The 21,665-nt window shown below is 41.5% G+C and overlaps 1 protein-coding gene across 4 annotated transcripts; it reads right to left on the bottom strand.

Annotated features, from left to right (window-relative positions):
* Positions 1–1,058: 1,058 nt before the first annotated feature.
* On the bottom strand, positions 1,059–14,505 carry LOC308104047 (uncharacterized protein). 4 transcript variants are annotated; one of them, XM_080454305.1, is made up of 9 exons: positions 14,343–14,505; positions 10,235–10,540; positions 8,621–8,890; positions 7,871–7,960; positions 7,203–7,256; positions 5,096–5,137; positions 4,547–4,585; positions 3,448–3,900; positions 1,059–2,261 (listed from the first exon to the last, which is right to left on the bottom strand). In XM_080454305.1, exons 1-9 carry the CDS (start codon positions 14,440–14,442, stop codon positions 1,885–1,887), a joined length of 1,731 nt encoding a protein of 576 aa, XP_080310431.1. In that variant the 5' UTR covers positions 14,443–14,505; the 3' UTR covers positions 1,059–1,884. The 4 variants fall into 4 exon arrangements, with proteins under 4 accessions (XP_080310431.1, XP_080310432.1, XP_080310433.1 ...); XM_080454306.1 differs by having other exon boundaries at positions 4,547–4,582; XM_080454307.1 differs by having other exon boundaries at positions 5,096–5,134.
* Between the last annotated feature and the right edge of the window lie 7,160 nt (positions 14,506–21,665).

Here is a 21,665-nt window from a genome sequence, read left to right as displayed (position 1 = left end):
CAAAAATGACATATATCAGATATGTCATTGTAGGCACTTTGGGCAGGTCAGCACTAGAAGACGGGGGGCGGTTTGGAACATATCTAGGCAGGCAGTCATAGAGGTAGGAAGGTGCCAGGCCATTGAGTGCTTTATAAACAAGTTAAAACTTTTTAAAATCAATCCTAAAAACAACCGGGAGCCAATGGAGTGAAGCTAAAACTGGAGATGTCAACTAGACACATCAGATGTACAAAGACAGACAGACAGACAGACACGCACACGCACACGCACACGCACACGCACACGCACACGCACACGCATACACACACAAAATCCAGGGGCGCAGCCATGGGTGTGCCTGGGTGGGCCGTGCCCCACCCACATAGATAGCTGGCCCACCCAATCGATTTAGCAAAAAAACAAAAAAACATGTTTAAGTTTTTTTATTTTTTATTTTTTGATAAAGATTCGGTAAAATCAGGCAAAAATAAGAATTAAATAACATAACCCTAACCTAACCCTAACCCTAAAACCGAAATAAAGTAACGCCCAAAAACGGCCAATATCCGCCCAATGACCGCACATTTTCACACGCGCGTGCATGCGTGGCCACCCCCTCCTGCCTAGGCCCAGCCTATACTAGCGTTCTGGCTGCGCCACTGACAAAATCAACTTTATTTGGAGCTCTCTCATTCTCCCTGTCTCAGTAAAGTGGAAGGCAGTTTTTCTGAGTATATAGTTGTCTTTGGCCTCTGGGTTCAAAGCGGCCAACATGCCACTGAGCTCACTACTGCACTCTCCAAAACATGCCTCCATCTGTCAACATCGCTAATGTTAACTCAGTAGAATAATATCATTGACTCTGTCTTTTCATCTGTCGCTCTGTGACTGTCCAAATATTTCTTCAACTACAAATGCACAAAGGTTCTTGTTGGGTGTGTGTCTTCTCTTGCTTCGACAACTGGGGGCACCATAAGGTGTGCTACAATGTACGTTGCCCGTGACAGGAGGTCCCAGACTGGGACCTCCTGTCACGGGCAACGTACATTGTAGCACACCTTATGGTGCCTGGGCTGGAGCACAGAGATCTGCAAAGTTTCTGTATGCATTCAAACGTAATGTTCATAAGTGTAACTGCAGTGAACAATTTCATGTTTTAGCCTCCCCCAGAAGAGAAGATCTGTGTGAACAATAGTCTGAATTATTTCAAAAATGTCCATATCTCTCTAGATTTTTCAACCTTTTTCAAAAATATGGGGCTATTTTGGAGTATATGTGTGAGGGCTATGCGGCCCTCACACCTACGTTGCACCGCCGATCTTACCAATATGTCTGAGTCATCAGCCTGATCTCACAGAACACAGTGAAATAGCATGGAATGAAAATTCCGTAAATAGACGACTAGAAAACCCAAAAAGCTGTGCATATGAGCCGCGAATCCCACGGTGAAATAACACAGGTTGCAACCCGGAAGCAGAGCAGTCCCCACAACAAGATTTAGGATTCTGTCGGTTGAAGTCGGTCCGTCCCATATATGCACATGATGTGCATAACGGTCAGATGTGTGGCTCTGGACAACCGGATCTCCATATTTGCCTATATATGGTATATATCGCGTATCGCGGTTTGTTGTTTGGTTATGTCTGAGTCAGAGTGACGTGGCTGAGGTCCATCCGCCCGTCCGCCCGTCCACCCGTACGCCCGTACTCCCTCCAATTAGCCAATATTAAAATAGGATAAAATATGGTTAAAGTGGCTGAACTGATTTTGATGCTGTGTTACTGTAGCTAATTTTTCTGGGGACCCCCTGAAATCCTTGGAGTCCTACAAGGGGTTCAAGCCCCCCCCCTCATTATTCCGATACACATCCTCTTCCTCGCTGAGTGCTTCATCCTCTGACCATCAAGGGTCTTCTTCAAACAGCTTGTGATTTTGGTAATCCGGCTGAGCACGGGACAGCTTATCTAATGTACTGCCGAGACATTTGTTCAAACTGACAAACTCATTACCGTAGCCCGTACATAGGACATTAGAGGTGTATGTTTTAACAAACTTTGTAACTTCATCAGACTCCAGTGTGGTCTTGAGCTCACGGAGGGCCTCCTCCACATCAGCAGAGTTCTGACCAGGTCCATTTTGCTTGATTGCCCCCAAGCATTCCTCCAGCACCTTCACATGCTCGACCAGACACTGGCGCTGTTTCTTGTTGCGCACAGCATCTTTACAGAGAGGGTAGAGTGAAGTTGCTTTGTCCAAGATGGGGTCTATTAGATCCATGACTGATTGAAAAAGATGAGAGAAGGGAAAAAGAGGGACAGATAGGTTGAGATACAATATATTGAACCACAACATTCTTTTCTCATTATATCGAATGAGAAGTGACAGCTGACTTTAAAGTTATGTATTTGGGTGTGCTTTGCCATCATTATTGCCCTAAGCATCAGTGAATTGACAGTGAAGTGCCAATAATGATAGTAAAGCACACCCTCGAGTGTAATACTGTGATTATTGCGAACGCAGCGGAAGGAGGCGCGCAAGTGGAGCTTACTATGAAACCGTGCTCGGGTTGTGTCTCTGTGTCTCTGTGTCTCTGTGTGCACTGCCTGTGTGCAGCTCCTCTGAGATAAGTAAATGTCCAATTTAGACGTACCATACATCAAATGAAAGGTCTTTGAAAACTGAACACACCTGTCAAGGTTGCGTTTAAGCCCGCCCCTTCCCCCGGAAGCCACGCCCCGGGGAAGGCTCCTAAAAACTCCCCATTGAAACCCCATGTTAAATGAAAAGTGCCCGAATCGCTCCGAAACTTTTTCTACCCCCCCTAAGTGGGGGTCTACGAACAAATACTTCGGGCTCGGATTTTGGCTCCGCCCCCCGGAAGTGGGTGAAACAGGCACTTCAAACACTTTGTTGAATTGTTCAAAAACATTCAAAGTTCTTTTTTTGTCATTTGTTGTTCTAATATGCTCCTTTTAACGCAGATTTTTATTGTATTTTTTTGTATTTTTTTATTGGTTACTTTTTTTTTAATATTTTTTTTTCATATTTATTTTACTTTTTTTGCGTTCGCTTTCCGCGTTCGCGCGTCTTACTTGTGGAATTAGAAGGGTTACCATCTAAGTAAACATATTCAAAATGCAATCACATTGTGGGGCAATTTGCTCTAAAAACAAAACAACTAAAAACATATTTTTGCTACCTTTATCTCCATGTCCCTGGAAATACGTGGGGTCTGAGAGACACAATTTCTAGTCCCTGTTGAGCCAACCAGCCAACTTGAGCTAATGCTTTCTAGAGATTGTGATTTCCCAAACTGATTACCCATAGAAACACAAAATGCCATTGTTAATCAATCGTCTTTTAACTAAGATATCTGCTGAAAAAAAAATGTTTTTTTCATAGACCGATTTTTCTACTATATCTTCACATTGTTAGCTTGTTAAAGTAGTAGAACCCGTCTCTCACTTCTCTTCAGCTCCTCATGATCCTCCTTCCTGTCTGCTTCATCCTCTGCCTGTTGAGAAGCTTTGTTGAACATCTTGTATAGTTTATGATCGTGATCAACCTGCAGAGGCTTGGAAAGCTTGTTGAATGCGCTGTTCAGACGGCCGTTCAAACTCCTAAATTCACTGTTGCCGTTGTAGTCTTTAAACACATGCTCGTGGAAACTATCATAGATGTATTTTTTGACAACATCTTTTGCAGACTCAAGTGTTTCATTAAGATCACGGAGGTCCTTCTCCACATCATCACAGTTCTGACCAGCTCCTTTTTGCATGATTGTCAGCACCAGTTCCTCCAGTCCTTTCACACGCTGGACCAGACGTTGACACTGTTTCTTGTTGCCCTGGACCTTTTCACAGTGATTGCAGAGTGAAGTTGCGTTGCCGTCGATGAGATCCATGACTGATTGAAAAACTTGAGAGAAGGGAGAAAGGGAGACAGATTGTTGAAATGCAATAGATTGAACCATGCTTTTCTCATTATATTGAATGAAAATGGGCAACAGACTTTATTTAAGCAATAATATACTCTACGGACCACAACAGAGTCTGGGGGTTCGAATTCACAGTGGTGCATTTTCTTACTTGGGAACGATGCAAGTTGGGAATGCATACCCCACCCGTTTATGAAATACCGGTTGTACTAGACATTAGAGTAGCCTACCCAGTGCATCAAATCCAAGGCTTTGTAACTTTACGTAATTCTGTGTGTTTGTTTTACAGTTTAGGAAACAAACATTTTAGGAAACAAGAGTCTAGAAACAAAATGTTTTTTCCCTTATCCAGACCTGGAAATGACTACAAATCAAATGCATAGGGCCTATTTTATTGTGTAAAATACGGTTCAAGAGTTATAAGCCAAAATGTAAAGCAGGCTGGTGTAGTGCTAGCCTGGTAAAGCTCCTCCCTCCGGAAAATCTCATTACAAATGAGATTTCCGGAGGGAGGGTTTACCAGGCTAGTGTAGTGCCACCATGAGGCCAATTTGAAACATTTGGGGTGCAGAGACTTTCTTGGCATAACATAATAGACAGGTAATAATAGAAGAGAAATAGACATACCATCTGCTGTATTATGGTTGTTCTCCACCAGAAATTCTTCTTGATACAAACACGCACACACAAACACACACACGCACACACACACACACACACACACGCGCGCACACTTAATGCTAAATAGGCTCTGTGCATAACTGCAGTCCCAGTTTTCAGAAGGTGGCATACCATTCATACCTTGGTTTGATTGGCCCAGCAGCAGATTTGAACTGGAAACACATGAAGGTATGTTTCCGGTTCAAACCTGCTGCTTAGCAAACCAAAGAAAGCTATGGGAAAATGAACTGGAACAGGTATATAACACCCTCTGAAAACTGGGACTACAGTTATGCACACCTCTGTGTCTACCAGAAATACAACTGAACTTTAAAAAGGAAAACACAGATTAAATATTATTGTTCCTCATGGAGAAATGTCCTTTTAGCAGACCAGCCTCCGTTTGGAGTTCTGAGCATAGGGCAAGCCCCCTAAAATATGTCTTGAATTCTGTTTACATATGATGCATACTTTATCAAATAAAACACATTAGAAAACTATTAGAACCATTTCTACCTTCATTTTCATTCCTTGGTGATGCATTTGCAGTTGTAGCTGCTGAGAGAGGAAAAGATCAGATGGGTTCACATTGTTACAGTCAAGTTACAAAATCAACACCAGCTCCATGCTCATTTACTGTATGTCACACACTTCTGTTGGTTTTGTTGTGTTTATAGTCAGGGGATATTAGCAGAAGAATTTCCAATCTTGGAATAAATTCCTTACCAATAAAAATCTTCACCAATGTGCTTGTAAAGGTGTCTAGTAACACATCTCACAAAGACTGAAATGCAGTTTCCCTAGGAGAATTTTTGACAGCTGCTGAAAGTTGGGGTACCCACCATTTCCCTGCATTTCCATGCAGGGGAAAAAAAATCTAATTTTAATTCTGTTTTAAGTAGCATGTGAGGGGTCAAACTAGGGTGTTTTTATGATTCTGAATCCATTGCAAGCATTTGTTTTGCACCAAAACCACTCCTTGGGCTAAAAACGGCCCAATCTCAATGGGCTTTTTACACAAAAAGTATACCTGGAAAAGGATGGCTATTTGGCGTTTTTAGCCCAAGGAGTGGTTTTGGTGCAAAACAAATGCTTGCAATGGATTCAGAATCATAAAAACACCCTAGTTTGACCCCTCACATGCTACTTAAAACAGAATTAAAATTTGTTTTTTTTTAGATTTTTTTTTTACCAAGGTTAAGGTGGGTACCCCAACTTTAAGGAGCTGTCAAAAATTCTCCTAGGGAAACTGCATTTCAGTCTTTGTGAGATGTGTTACTAGACACCTTTACAAACACATTGGTGAAGATTTTTTTTGGTAAGGAATTTATTCCAAGATTAGAAAATGTTCTGCTAATATCCCCTGACTATTATTCTTTAATGTAATATCAGTTCTGGGCTCGTATTTATCAAGCAACTGATGGTCCAAAAAGCTGTCCTGATGAAGAGCCAGTGAGGCTTGAAACGTCACGTCCAGTGGCGATTTTATAGGGAGTGCATTTACCCCCTCTGATTGGCCAGCCCAGTTCTGATCTATTGATTAATAAAAAAATATTATAATGAAAAAATGTGTTTTTTTCTGATTGATTAATTGATTCATCTAGCTATTTATGAAGTTATCATACGGATTGTCATTTGCATACAAATGGCATTAGGCATTGTAAATATAATGTGTATGAAATGAAAGCCTGGTAACAAGGCGTTAATATAGTGACCACTTCTCTCTTTGATCTCTGCTCTGCCCTGCAGGAGTTAAGAGCATAGTTTTTCTCTCTGAAAATCTAATTACAATAATAAGGACTGTCTATTACCCTAACATGTGTGTGACGGATATAACATGTAGGCAAGCTGTGACACTTACATCATGGAATGTTACAATAGTTACATTATTTGTTTTGCTTACTTTGCAACTGTCAGCTAGTTAAATTGTTGTATTGGCTTAGGCTACTTTGCAGATGGAGTACAATTTTTATTCAGTGTTCATAATATGTTTATAGGATGATGAATTAGCACTGCATTAGCCATACTGGTGACAGTAGATTAATTGTGCTGTCTCAATGTCGATGCAGCCCACCTGCTATACTTACAGATAACTGCCACATTATCTGTAGCCTATGTTCGACTCAGTTCCTTATGCAACTCTCTGGTATAGAGGATTACTTTCACTGTGTGTTCCGCCTGCTACAGACAGCTTGTTGTGTAACAACAGATGCACTTAACCACCCTCTGTGCATAAGCTCCACCCTGCACACAATAGAAGCTCCACCCTGCACCATGCAATTTCAGTGAGAAACTTTGAACGCACACTCCCAGTAGGCCAAGGATGAATCTCCACCCCAATTTCTTTTTTTTAAAATCGTCCTACTATGGCGCCAGCAGCAGGCCGATTAAAAAATGTGCGTTATCTTCAAAACACACTTTTTGCTACTAGATTTACGTTTAATGTTGTCAGATCTGCCTTCCAAAGTTTGCGGGCCCTGGGTAGGTAACCCGGCCTGGCGGAGACCTGTGCTCCGAGGACACACTTTCCTAGTTTATAATTAATTAATTAATCTATTATAACTTAGTTGGAGGTTAGGTCAACTCAGACTCACAAACTGTTACATAAAGTTCTCAAACTCACCTTCAGCACCATCCAGCTCAGTCCCACATGAAGGCAACATACCCTTTATATGATCTGTTATGAAATTCAAACACAATGATATGACATGAATGATTAATAGTGATACAATACACACTAACATGCACGCACACACACACACACACACACACAGCGTGTATATGATTAAACACATTAGAACAACTAAAGATTAAAACATCAGATGAAAAATATCCCTGATGAAGACCTATGTAGGTTGAAAAAGGCTGCTAAAATAGCCGATCTACAAGCTCACATCGCGTTGTGAGCTCGTAGATCGGCTATTTTCACTACTCTTAAAAAAATAAAATGTTTTACATCTCTTTGATTTTATAATTATAAAAACTGTAGGAAACAGAAAAAAATGAGGGATATTTACTAACGACCCACACAATTGTGTCCGTGACCCACAAATGGGTCCGGACCCATAGTTTGGGAAACAGTGCTTTATCCCGTCTGACCCAGGAGCACCTACTGTATGACTTTTAAAAACTTTTTTTATTACCAACGTCTCCAGTGAGCACCTTGCTTTATTCTCTCTAAAGATGAAAACATTTGACTTTTGCCTGTGAAATTGCATGCAGCTGCTGAGCAGTAACTTTGCAAGCATCTTGTATGTTATGTGTAACTTAAAAACCAGAAGAGAAACTCACCACGATATTTCACACACAGGAACAGCACCAAACCGACTGTAAGGAGGGGAGGAACAATAATCCCTCCATGGCCACGCAACGGTGTATTTCCTTACAATAAAAAAGACACAGAATTATAAGCTTTTGTTATTACAGGCTCCAGTTTAATATACAATGTGTGTGTGTGTGTGTGTGTGTGTGTGTGTGTGTGTGTGTGTGTGTGTGTGTGTGTGTGTGTGTGTGTGTGTGTGTTTTCAGCCCCCTACCCAAAAGAGAAATTTGATATCTCCCCGGGACCCAAACAAGTGGAAATAGCCAATCTACAAGCTCACAACGCTTGCGATGTGATGTGATGTTTGTAGATCTGCCATTTTCACCATACTTCTTAATAATATTTTTAAAGGAAATTCTTTTTTTTTAAACTGTACATTTATTTATTTTTATTCATGAAATATTTGTTTTCTTTTGTTATTGAAAATTTAGAAAATCTTAGAAATCTCTAGAAATAACAGATTTTTTTTATGTAGGACATGAAAACAAAGTGGGGTATAATTTCCATGTGACCCATAAACATGGGTCTGTGCCCAACAAATGTGTCCCGACCCTCTGTTTGGGAAACACTAGCTCAGAGCCACATCATTAGGCATCAAAAACATAGAGCGGATAGAGGAAAAATACTTCATCTTCACAGCATGGCACATTCTCTTCCAATAACAAGGTAAAGTGTATTTATTGACATGGCATAACAGACAACAAGAAACACCAAGATACCTTTTATATAAAACGGGTTGTCACTGGGATCACTCTGCTCCACACTGACTGGGTTCTTCATTTCACAGAAGACTTTTTCAAACTTCTTCCATTCCTCATCGTTGGTAATAGTCCAGTTCTGTCCAGACTCCATCCATTCCCCTTCATCTTTCTTCCAGCGATAGGTGACCGGACCTGAATCTGTGATGTTTCCTTCACAGATCAGTGAGCAGATGGTAGATTGAGGTAAGCAAGGTGGTCTGTAAACCACTGATGGCTTTGGGACATTCTCTGTTAGGAGAAAGAGTGAAGACAACTAAGAAACTCATTGAAAACATCCCTTACCAGAAGGATAAGATATAATAGGACATTTATTGTTCCTGCAGTTGACATTCATTGTTCTTGCAGTTGACATTCAGATGCCAAAGGCAGCGCAGCAGTTAAGGTACAGTTGCACTGTAGATACAGCAGGATAAAATACATCACATTCAAAGAAACACTATCAGTAATGGACAAAATATACAATATACAACACTCTACACCATCAACAGTGCTTGCATAGGGCAGGCCAAAGGAAATAAGAGAACGCACAGTAAGCATATCCATACTGTTCATACTGTACTGAACCGTTCCAAGCAATTAGTCTATTGAATGAGCAGACTGTTATCTTAATTTATACACCATCGGGTGCCCCTACTTGTGATGTGGCACGTTTTTAGCTACTTTTTTTGGCAAGCGACACAATCGTACAGTACTATAAGTTCAGGCTTGTGTGTTACTTGTGCAGGGCTGCAGTTTCACCAATATGCTCTGCTCTCAGATGACTTTGTGTTATATGTCAGCCACTCTTTACTTTGATGAAAGACTCTGGGGGCACTTTCCCCTCACATACCCCCAATAGTGCCTCTGCATCCTCCTAGGGTTACAGGTACCCCCATTAGATAAACACTGGCCTAGATGCCATAGATTACATGCCTTTTTTTTTTTACTTGGTTGCGTGCAACTGTCAATCATGCACCAAAATTTGCAAAACTCTGCGTCTCATTAGAGGGCTATGGACAGTTTCAGAAACCTGCCTACCAATAACATCATCAGTGGGGATTCCAAGCTTATTCTACTGTTTATACTGTTGACACCGTAGCGATATCAGGTTTTCTGTGATGTTATATGACACTGCCATTGAATGCATTTTGCTCACGTTCTTGCCTAACCTTGGGGCGAGATGCTGTATGTATGGAGACTGTGGGTCCTATCTTGCACGCCGACTTACCCCTTATGCCTAATTTGTTTTTACTATTTTGAAGAACACTTAAAAAAAATGTTCAAATAGCTAATCTACAAGCTCTATTTTCACTATTTGAAAATGTTTTTTCAAAATAGTCAAAAATGCCTAAAACGTTTAGGCATAAGGGGTAAGGCGGCACACAAGATAGAGCCATGTGTTCTTTTTCGTTTTTATTCTGTAGCTCAGGCCACAACCAAAAATGTCCGGGTATAACAATGGCAGCGTCGCATTGGAGCAGTATTATTCATTAACCTTATTTCTAGAAGAACAGGACAGGACACTTATGATATTGTTACTGACAATTAGAAATATATAATTTTATATAATAACAGGACATAATTCATACTTACTGATGACCTCAACTCTGTGCAACTTGGGTTGTACATCCGAGTTCTGACCAAACACCATGAAATAAACTCCATTGTCTTTGGTGGTCATATTTCTGATGACGATGACTCCAGTTTCTTCATACAATTCTGTGCGGCCTTCATATGTCCCATAGACTTTCTCTTTTCTAGGCGAACTCTGATCCCACTCTGCCACCACAACTTGTTCGCCTGAGGGTGTCTTTTTCCTTAGGGTGACAGTGGTGAGTTTGGAATCTAGAGGCAATTGAAGGCGTCCTTCCAATGGTATGTATGTCACATCTCGTTGGTCTGTGTAGAGAAAAAACATTCTGTCAGTTAAAGGGTATTTCACTTTAAAACACTTCTGGGGTCATTTTAATGTCTACTCTGGCTTTTGTGTGCACCCCAGACCCCTGTGTATGTGTGTGTGTGTGTGTGTGTGTGTGTGTGTGTGTGTGTGTGTGTGTGTGTGTGTGTGTGTGCGTGTGTGTGTGTGTGTGTGTGTGTGTGTGTGTGTGTGTGTGTGTGTGAGACAGGTACCGTAGACAAGGTCTCATGTTGGACATGAGACCTTAAATCAGGGCTACTCAACTTAAGATGGCTCAGGGGCCACTCAGCAAAATGCCAAAAGTCCAAGGGGCCGCCATAAAAATGACGGTCCTATTTTGGATTTTTCGATTTTGTAACACACAAGAAAATTTACATTTTGACATCATATTCTTTTCACTGTACCAGTTTATTTTGTGTTGTGTGTATGTCCAGTGGCAGACACCTATCCTGGGCGCGCGGCAAAGCCGTGCGGCCGGAAAGATTTGGGGGTCAAACCCCCCCAAAAACACGAAATGCATAGAAAACTATGCATTATACCTGTAACAATTGACGCACCTGTATGTATGTCTGTCTGTTTGTTTTTGAAAAATTTTTTTTTTTTTTTTTTTTTTTTTTTGACCATGAGGGGGGCGCCAAGACACTGCGATCGGGCCGCATGCGGCCCGCGGGCCGCGGGTTGAGTAGCGCTGCCTTAAATGCACAAATCTCAATAAAAAAGGACATGAGACAATAAATGCACAAATCTCTGTATGTATGTATATACATCTGTAATCCACGTATCTCGAGAACCGTTCAACCGTCCGACTTCAAATTCGGCACACGCGTCGCATACGACCCTAGTGACTGCAGGCGTCCACTCAGTCGGTTGTTCAGAACCGCCAGAAAAGGTTCTGGTTGTGGCCCAAATGAGCCAATTGATTGCCCTGGCAACCCCAGCCTAAGCTTCATTTGCCAAATTCCCCACACCTGCCCAATTCCCCACACCTGCCATGTGATTAGTTAGTCAGTCAGTCCACTTTTCACAGTATTTTTTTTGCGCTCTTCAGACATCCTCCACACATTCTCCACAGACCACTGCACAAGGACTTTCCACAACGGCTGATCTCCCCATAGTATATGGGCATACATTGTATGGGCAGGCCCATATATGCCCATATACTGATAACATCAGGGATCTCCATAAAAGGGACAAGGACAGACAGATATAGAGATCTCCATATATCGCCATAAAAGGGATACAGGCAGACAGACAGATACAGAGATCTGATCTCCATATATGGGCACAAAAGGGACACACAGACAGACAGACAGGCAGACGGTTAAAACAGGGTGGGGGCATGCATTCCCTATTTTCATTGTTTCCAACTTGCATCGTTCCCAAGTAGGCCGGTGCCCTACGGGCACGGGTCTAGTTACACAAAGTTATATCAAACAGATGAACTATGGCAGTGCACAGGCAGCGAGAAACACAAGCAGCCACGCAGGGATGCCAACAGTCCACAGCAGGGCACTGGCAGCAAGAAACACAAGAACATTTATAGAACTCTTAACCTCTAAACATTACCCCAATAAGGAGTCAGTCACTGGACCTGGTGAGACGAAGGAGGAGCCCGGCCAGGAGACAACCCACAGAGCCTAGTCCCTCCACGTGCCAGAGCCTCCCCGAGTCCCGGCAGAGTACTTCCGGAGAAGCGGACTGCCCTGTCTTGCCCTATAGGACTGACCGTGGGTAGCTACTGGGACGTAAGTCGGGGCTTGATCAACCCTGGCTGGGTCACCTGGGCGAGGGTGTATGTTGTATGTTGCGCGACCCGAAACACCCGATGACCCCAGGCTACAACACTGATGATACGTCCCAGTTGCATCCATGTGATGTTTTTCTTTATTATATACATACATCCTACATTTACAATTAAGGTGAGTCACCCATGATGTAAACCTTTGTAGTCACCAAAGGTAACTGATGTCACAGACTGGTGTGAGATTCACAATAAGCCATCCTGTTATTGGACACTGTCCCCCTGTCTTGTTTTTTTGTCAGTACTGTTACTGTGTCTAACCGGTTTAACCCGACGTTTGGCGCTGCTCCTTGACACCATGGTGGTTGCTGCAGCAACAGCCCTGCTGCAGGGGTGGAACTCTGGTCTGCAGTGGTGGACAGTAACAAAGTATCTTTACTTGAGTATTGTACTTAAGTAAAATGTTTGAGTATCTGTCTCTGGACTTTCACTCTCCACTACATTAATTCAAAGACAAATATTGTAGGCTACTTTTGACTCCACTATACATTTCTATAGGAAGGGAAAAGGTACATATTATGAATCAATTAACCGATTAAAGGGGTATATCACTTTAAAACACTAATTTTAATGTCTAGGCAACTCGTTCTTTTGTGTGCGCCCTAGACAGTTTTTAAGTTGCTTGATTCAACATTAAAATATTTGATATTAATTTTATCAGACATGCGTGCCCCCCTCCTATATGATAGATAGATTTTTTTATTTTTGTGTCATGCACTAAAGGTGCCCAGCCCACATGGACTTATAGGATACGACATATAAATCATTGCATACTGTAGGTGTACAATATAGAAATATCTGTTTTTCAAACTCCATTTCATACATACAGAACATTCTGTCTTTTTCCCCAAACCTTACATATAAAATCTGCTAAAAAGAAAATACATTTCCTAAAACATAATTCAAGTCTTTCATCATCATCGATCTAACCAAAAAAAGTTAACACAAATTAGATCAAATATAAAGTCTTAATTCCTCATATAATGGACAGTAAAACAGTTACATAATAAACTAGAAAAAGTGCTCCTCGGAGCACAGGTCTCCGCCAGGTCAGATAGCTTACTGTGGCCTCCTGGTGGCGCTATAATAGGCCAATGTGAAAAGGGTGCCATTTCTTCTTAGGCCTTTCAATCGGACACTGCATTCATGTTTTGAGGCATTTTGTTCCAAAATTGTGTTTTGCTAAATTAGACCTGCTGGTGGCGCTATAACAAGCCAATGTGAAAAGGTTGGCATTTCTTCCTCGGCCTAGTGGGAAGGTGTGCGCAAAATGTCACGGCAATCGCACGCTGCGTTGATGATTTGAGACATTTTGTTCAAAACGAACCAATCCTGCAAACTTTGGAAGCCAATCTCAGCCAATCAGGATAGAATATAGAAAATCGGACAGATCCGTGTTGATCACATGACTATATAGATACTGTGTACAGATTTGCATGAGGTTTGGACGGAGTGATATCCAAAAATGTGTTTTGCACAAATCGGCCTCCTGGTGGCACTATAACAGGCCAATCTGAAAAGTTTGGCTTTGGCATCCAGGGAGTGTGTGTGCACAGTTTCGCTGCGGCCGGGCTAACGGTGCCGGAGATTAGCTGTTCACAGACAGACACACGGACGGACGGACGGACACACGGATGGACACACGGACGGACACACGGACGGACACACGGACGGACACACGGACGGACGGACAGGGGGTAAAACATACTCTCTCGCCATGCCTTTCGGCCTGGCGGAGACAATAAATTCTATCCTCTTCAGGAGTACCAATGAATCTACCTGTTTCTATAGCTACTACAAACACAGTATAAAGACAGTGGGGCACAGCCCTAAACTATACATGATGAAGTGTTTCTACGCCATATAACAGGATAGTAGGATATAAAGGTGTGAAACAACATGAAGGAGTAAAACAAGTGATGAATGTTTGGTTATTATAAACAACTGCAAAATATCTTTCCGCGGCAAGTTGCATCACTTACTTAATGCCAGGCTGAGCCTGAGTCCACCTGCTGCCAACAGCCAGATGAACAATGCAGTGTTCAGGATCAGGTGTTGGATCAGGATCCCCATCTTGTCCATGCAGAAGAGTGTAGCCTACCTAATGATCGCAAATGAATAACTATTAAACAACACAACATCCCATATTGGCGACTGGGATAAACTGAAACTATATGCTGGCGCATCAAAGATGGGAGGGAGTGACACTCCCAAATATGCAGGTCGGTTATGGGGATTTGTTGATACACGTACAAAAGGTATGCATAGTACAGTAGACACAGCCTCCAGGGAGGGCGTGTCTGTAGTCCCTGGATAACCTTTGTAAGGCAGGTTTCACAATATATAGAGTGATGTGTGACTAGGGATAGGTATCGTTAGGATTTTTATGAGTCTGATTTATTAGTTCTGCTTATCGGTTCCAGTTCCAAACGGTTCCCTATTTCAGTTCCAAAATGGTAAAAAAATAGGTCAAATGTTGACAACATATTTAACAAAAGTAACCGTGGTCAATTTAAGACAGAGAGTAACATCCTCTCCTTTATTGCAACAGTTTATCAATTTGTGGATAATACAGTGAGCTGCATGTTTTGCATGCCCAAAAGTGGTCCCTTTGATATTGGCTTTTAAATTGGTTAACCGGTCAAAACTCTGAGGGCTTTTCTATTAATTATCATGATTTACATTTTTAACTAATATATGGGCAACTGCCCTCCCAAAAGTAATTCAATTATAATTATACTTGTATCATAGCAAACATAATCTGAGAAAAATACACAACTCCATCTACAGGTTTTAAAGAACTTTGAGTGATCCATAGAGTGTTTGATGCAGAGCTCAATAACACATTATGCAATTACAATACAATACATATCTTTTTAAACTGCCTCAAATTCTACTGTTGTTTCTCCACATGGTGTTATTGAGGTAGGTGCAGTGCTGTAAACTGTAAATTGTGGCTAAACTGTAAATTGTTTAGCCATGAAGACTATTGGCTGGAGAAATACAGTTGGCAGCTGTTTTCTTATGGGATTTTATTTGTTTGTCTTGATTGACAAAGACAATCAAATGTGATTGACTCTGATTGAGTGCATGTTGATATTCTGATGATATTTGGATTACTCTAATTTGTACTACAAGTAGCTTGAAGATTGTGTCTGACCAAAAGCATAAATGACTTTTGCACAGTGTGTAGAGTAGTTTACTAGTACTGTTAAGCTCCAGAACCTCAGCCAACCACAGGAGGGAAGTGCTCCTTCCTTTTAATGTGCCACAAGTAAGCTGCATATCCTCTTTACAGGGTAAATACATCTGTGTGTGTGTGTGTGTGTGTGTGTGTACGCGTGCGTGCGTGCGTGCGTGCGTGCGTGCGTGCGTGCGTGCGTGCGTGTGGTCACAGAGTCAGGTGGGCTAAGATATGATATCCTTGGAACAGTTATTGTAGTTGCTGCAGAGCTGTAGGCGTAACCGTACGCTTACAGTAAGCATAATACCAACTAGAAAAAGTGCTACTCGGAGCACAGGTCTCCGCCAGGTCAGGTACGTTATTTTGGCCTCCTGGTGGCGCTATAATAGGCCAATGTGAAAAGGGTGGCATTTATTCTTAGGCCTTTGTAATAGAAATATTATATTCCATTCAGGTGAAGTTTTAGATCATTTATTCGGAAGATTTCAGTAGAGCAGACAGCATACACATCAGATAGAGCTCTGGCCTCCTGGCCATACAGATCATGAGAAGCAGGGCTCCAGCCCTGCTCCAACAGCCCATCGGGGCACAAGCCTCTCAAACACCCATCTTACACAGTTCTTATAGTAGACCATTTACCAAAGATGCTATCCTAAATAGTCATATAAGGTATGTACTAAAGATAAGAGCGACACAAGCATAGGTGCACAAATACAAATAGCAATGACCATTCAGCTCAGCTGTTAGATTGACAGCTGTAACTGAGTTAGAATTAGAACATTCATGTGAAGAGTGGTTGACTATAAAGACCCCTGCTGTGAGTAAGTCAGATAGTACAGAAATGATAGAAGAACAGGTTGGCATTCTATTTTATCCATTACATTTTTACAGTTTTTAGTTTTTGTACATGAATAATCATATTCATGTACTGTACATACGACAATAGATTTATAGAATGACAAATCAATAGACATTTTACTACCTACATGTTGATACAGTTATCTTACAGAATAGTATTTCTGCTTGTTTGGGTTTGAGAGTTCTTCTCTCATCTTTCTAGAATTTAGTATATGTGAAATCTTTTATCTGGTTGGACGTTAAATCTCTGTTTTTCAAGGCAAAGGGCCCTTAGCACGCCGGCTAATTGTTTTGGGTGGATACGCCTATCAATACTTCTCTCCCTTCTAAACGTTAAAAGTCCAGAGATTATGCAGTCAAAACAAATATTTCCACATTAGTGGCCAATGCCCAGTTGACAATTTTTTTAAGATGTCAGCTTTTTATCTAAAACTCCTATATTAATTAATACAGATAGATATCAAACATATCACATGAAACATTTTACAGAATAATAAATCTGCTTGTTTTAGGTTTGAAAGCTTTGAGAGCTTCTCACTCATAATGTCAAATCTATATCTGTTTGTATGTTAAATCTCTGTTTCTCACGGCTGAGGGCTCCATTATCATCACGTGGAATTTGCTACCAAATGGAATTTTCATCACTCGGGCATTTTCGCTACATGGAATACAAATCTCACCCTTGCAAATAGACCATCTTGGTTCTGCAGCTGTCCAGTCACGATATCATCCCTCTGTCCAGTGACATCAAAGGTACCCTTCAATCGTGGCCACTTTAATGCAAAGATTTTTTTGGAACACAGTGTCCAGTTCTCTTGTGGATGGCTGGTACAGCTCGATCAATTCTAATATAGCTGCACACCAGCGTTCCACATCCACTTTGGGGTCTGGAAGGTCCTGTATGACATCATGCAATTCATCTGGTGTCCAGTTGCGTTGCACAGATACTGTGGGTGAATAAGCATCCCTAAGTGCTTGCTGTGCATCAGAGGCAGGAGGGGGATGAGGATTCGGATAGGGGATTAATGGCATCAGCTGTGTGTCTCTGTTTTTACTGCTACTGCGAAGTGTTTCTCTCCTGCCTTGCTGCAGGGAGAGCTTCTCCATTTCCTGTCCCATTTTAGCCATCTCCACATTGGTCCTCTTCACCTGTTCTGCTATGTCAACGTTGGTCAAGTATCCATAATCATATTTAGTATGATGATGAAATATTGATCCTGCCTCGACAACGCCAAATGTAATAGAAATATTATATTCCATTCAGGTGAAGTTTTAGATCATTTATTCGGAAGATTTCAGTAGAGTAGACAGCATACACATCAGATAGAGCTCTGGCCTCCTGGCCATACAGATCATGAGAAGCAGGGCTCCAGCCCTGCTCCAACAGCCCATCGGGGCACAAGCCTCTCAAACACCCATCTTACACAGTTCTTATAGTAGACCATTTACCAAAGATGCTATCCTAAATAGTCATATAAGGTATGTACTAAAGATAAGAGCGACACAAGCATAGGTGCACAAATACAAATAGCAATGACCATTCAGCTCAGCTGTTAGATTGACAGCTGTAACTGAGTTAGAATTAGAACATTCATGTGAAGAGTGGTTGACTAAAGAACCCTGCTGTGAGTAAGTCAGATAGTACAGAAATGATAGAAGAACAGGTTGGCATTCTATTTTATCCATTACACCTTTCACGGCAATCGGACACTGCATTCATTATTTGAGGCCTTGTGGAGACAATAAATTGTGCAGATGTGACTTATAAGCATTGGAATGCGTTCTGAGGGCAGCATTCAATTTCATTGGTCCTCGTGACTGGTCAATGCATTAAAGTTGAGTTTTCATTTCACATTTAAATCTATACAAAAATGTATACAAACATGCATCAAATTGAACGCAGTCAGACATTATTTGCAATAAAATAACACTTGAAAGCATACATTGTGAACATTTTAATAATTAGTTCAACATAATGCACATTTAAAACACATTTTAGATTTGAGCTATAGCTTATTTGGCAACAACCTTTTCAGAAAACGGTTTGGATTTAGAAGGAATTTGTAGAAGCGGCCGCAGGCCTAAATGGGTTAATATGATTATTACTCATCTTTTCTTATTAAGTCAACAGGCTACGTACTGTATCACTATGGACTGTAGAGTGTCTGAGGGAGATAAAAGCATGTTGTGACCTTGCACCCATTGAACAGCTGCCTACCAGTTAAGTTTAACTGATTTTGTATTGATAATAGTCCATGCCCACCCAGCTCAGTGGCCTTGTAGTTATAGTGTCTGACCCAAGACTGGGAGGTCAAGGGTTGGATTGGGGGGTAAGTCTCTGTGACATACTAGCGTCAAGTCCAGGGGATGTACTTGGACATCCAGCTGCCTCATGTAAAGGAAACAGGGGATAGACTCCTAGTCCTACCCTATGGGCTCTGCAAGGCTTACTTACGCGGGGATGTGTGCACCTACACTACGTGTGGAGAAAAATGCATGCAAACGGCCACATAACTGCATACATGTCCCTGTCCGCCGTTTGGTCGTTATGTCAGTGTAGCCCAGTGCTGCTGTGGGTTCTTGCCGACAGTTTATAAGACTGTTTTGTATTTACAGCGTTTGCACTTTATTGACTAATACATGTCTACATGAACAATAACACAGAATATCAGCCTGCTGCTTGACAGGTGTTTAAATCTAGGTCCTTATAACTTTGCACCATTGAGCCAGCTCTTTCTCTCTCTGCCAGTGTTATTGTCTGTAACAACAACACTGGCAACAACTAGGTCCAGCACTATACTATGTCTATAACCCTTTGACATTCCCCCCACTTTTTGAATGTGACATATTGTAATCCATGTTTTGTCTAGTGTTATTGTTATCTAAGCAATTACATGCAATTAGATGTCATGGCAGTTGAGGTATAAATTATGTAATGTTTTAGTTAAATCGTATATCAGCGCCTTCTAAAGGCTCACAAAGTCACTTCACATGGAAGGAAATCAGTAAGGAAAATGGGTGCAGGATCACAACAAGCTCTGTATCTCCCACAGGCACTCTACAGTCCATCCATGCTATTTGTTACATTGACTCTGTCTTTTCATCTGTCGCTCTGTGACTGTCCAAATGTTTCTTCAACTACAAATGCACAAAGGTTCTTGTTGGGTGTGCGTCTTCTCTTGCTTGGACAACTGGGACCTCCTGTCACAGGCAACGTACATTGTAGCACCTTATGGTGCCTGGGCTGGAGCACAGAGATCTCATAGTGCAGTAAAACCATTCCTTGAGCAAAGTTTCTATATGCATTCAAAGGCAATGTTCACAAGTGTAACTGCAGTGAACAATTCCATAGTTTCAGTAGTCTAAAGCAGTGGTTCTTGAGCATTTTCATGTCAAGGCCCCCCAAATTGCTATGTATTTGACCATGGACCCCCATCTGAAAGGCACCCCCAGAAAATAAAATCTGTGCGAACAATTGTTTAAATTATTTAAAAAAATTCTCTATTTTCTCTAGATTTTTCAAACCTTTTCAAAAATAGCCGATCAGCTATTTTGGAGTATGTGTGTGATCCTCCTCCCTGTGTGCTTCATCCTCTGCCCATGAAGGATCCTATTCAAACAGCTTGTGATTTTGGTAACCCGGTAGAGCACTAGACAGCTTATTTAATGCATTGCCGAGACATTTGTTCAAACTGTCAAACTCATTCGCGTAGACGGTAGGTGCGCTATCAGAGGTGTATTTTTCAACAAACGCAGCAACTTCATCAGACTCCAGTGTGGTCTTGAGCTCACGGAGGGCATCCTCCACATCAGATCAGATTTCTGACCAGGTCCTTTTTCCGTGATCGCCCCCAAGCGTTCCTTCAGCACTTTCACACGCTCGACCAGACACTGGCGCTGTTTCTTGTTGCGCATGGCACCCTCACGGAGAGGGGAGAGTGAAGTTGCTTTGTCCAAGATGGGGTCTATGAGATCCATGACTGATTGAAAAACATCAGAGAAGGGAGAAAGGGTTAGAGATAGGTTAAAATACAATCAATTGAACGATTGAAAGTTGTTTACTTCAGCAATATTACACGCAAGGGTGTACTTTACCATAATTATTGGCACAACAGTCTTAGGGACTGTTGTCCTAAGCATCAGTGAAGTGCCAATAATGACAGTAAAGCACACCCTCAAGTGTAATACTGTGATTATAGAAGGGTTACCATCTAAATAAAACATAATCAAAATGCAATCACATTGTGGGGCAATTTGCTCTCTAAACAAAACAACAAAAATAAATATTTCTTCTAGCTTTATCTCCATTTCCCTGGCAATACATGGGGTCTGACAGAGACAATTTCTAGTCCCTGTTGAGACAACCAGCCAACTTGAGCTAATGCTTTCTAGAGATTGTGATTTCCCAAAATGAATAAATACCACCCATAGAAACACAAAACGCCATTGTTAATCAATCTTCTTTCAACTAAGATACCTGCTGAAATAAAACATTTTGTTTTTCATAGACAGATGTTGCTACTATATATTCACATGGATTGTTCAAGTAGTAGGCCCTGTCTCTCACTTCTCTTCAGCTCCCCATGATCCTCCTTACTGTCTGCTTTATCCTCTGCCTGTTGAGAAGCTTTGTTGAACAGCTTGTAGTCAACGTGCAGAGCCTTGGAAAGCTTGTAGAATGCGCTGCTCAAACTCCTAAACTCACTGTTGTCGTTGTAGTCTTTAAACACATGCTCGTGGAAACTATCAGATATGTATTTTTTTACAACATCTTTTGCAGACTTCAGTGTTTCATTGAGATCACGGAGGGCCGTTGCCATGTAGTCAGAGAACTGACCAGCTCCTTTTAGCTGCACCAGTTCCTCCAGCCCTTTCAACAGCTCAACCAAACGCTGGGCCAAACGTTGGCACTGTTTCTTGTTGCCCTTGACATCCTCACAGAGAGGGGAGAGTGCAGCTGCTTTGTTGAAGATGGATTCTATAAGATTCAAGACTGATTGAAAAAAAATTAGAGGAAGCAGAAAGGGGGACAAATAAGTTCAAATACAATCGATTGAATCATAACATTATTTTCTCATTATATTGAAGAGAAGTGACAGCTGACTTTAAAGTTGTTTATTAAAGCAATGTTACACAAACGGGTGTGCTTTACCCTCATTATTGTGTGTGTTAATCAACTTCTGGAGTAACTCTGTAACTCTGTAAACTGCCTGACTCATTTAGCCAGTCTTGAGTATATTTTCTTGTATTACCAGGTTGCTTT

The sequence above is a fragment of the Gymnoscopelus braueri genome (assembly GCF_963280865.1).
Source record: "Gymnoscopelus braueri genome assembly, chromosome: 17".
In the NCBI taxonomy this organism is placed as follows: Eukaryota; Metazoa; Chordata; class Actinopteri; order Myctophiformes; family Myctophidae; genus Gymnoscopelus; species Gymnoscopelus braueri.
This window is presented reverse-complemented; position numbering and strand designations above follow the sequence as displayed.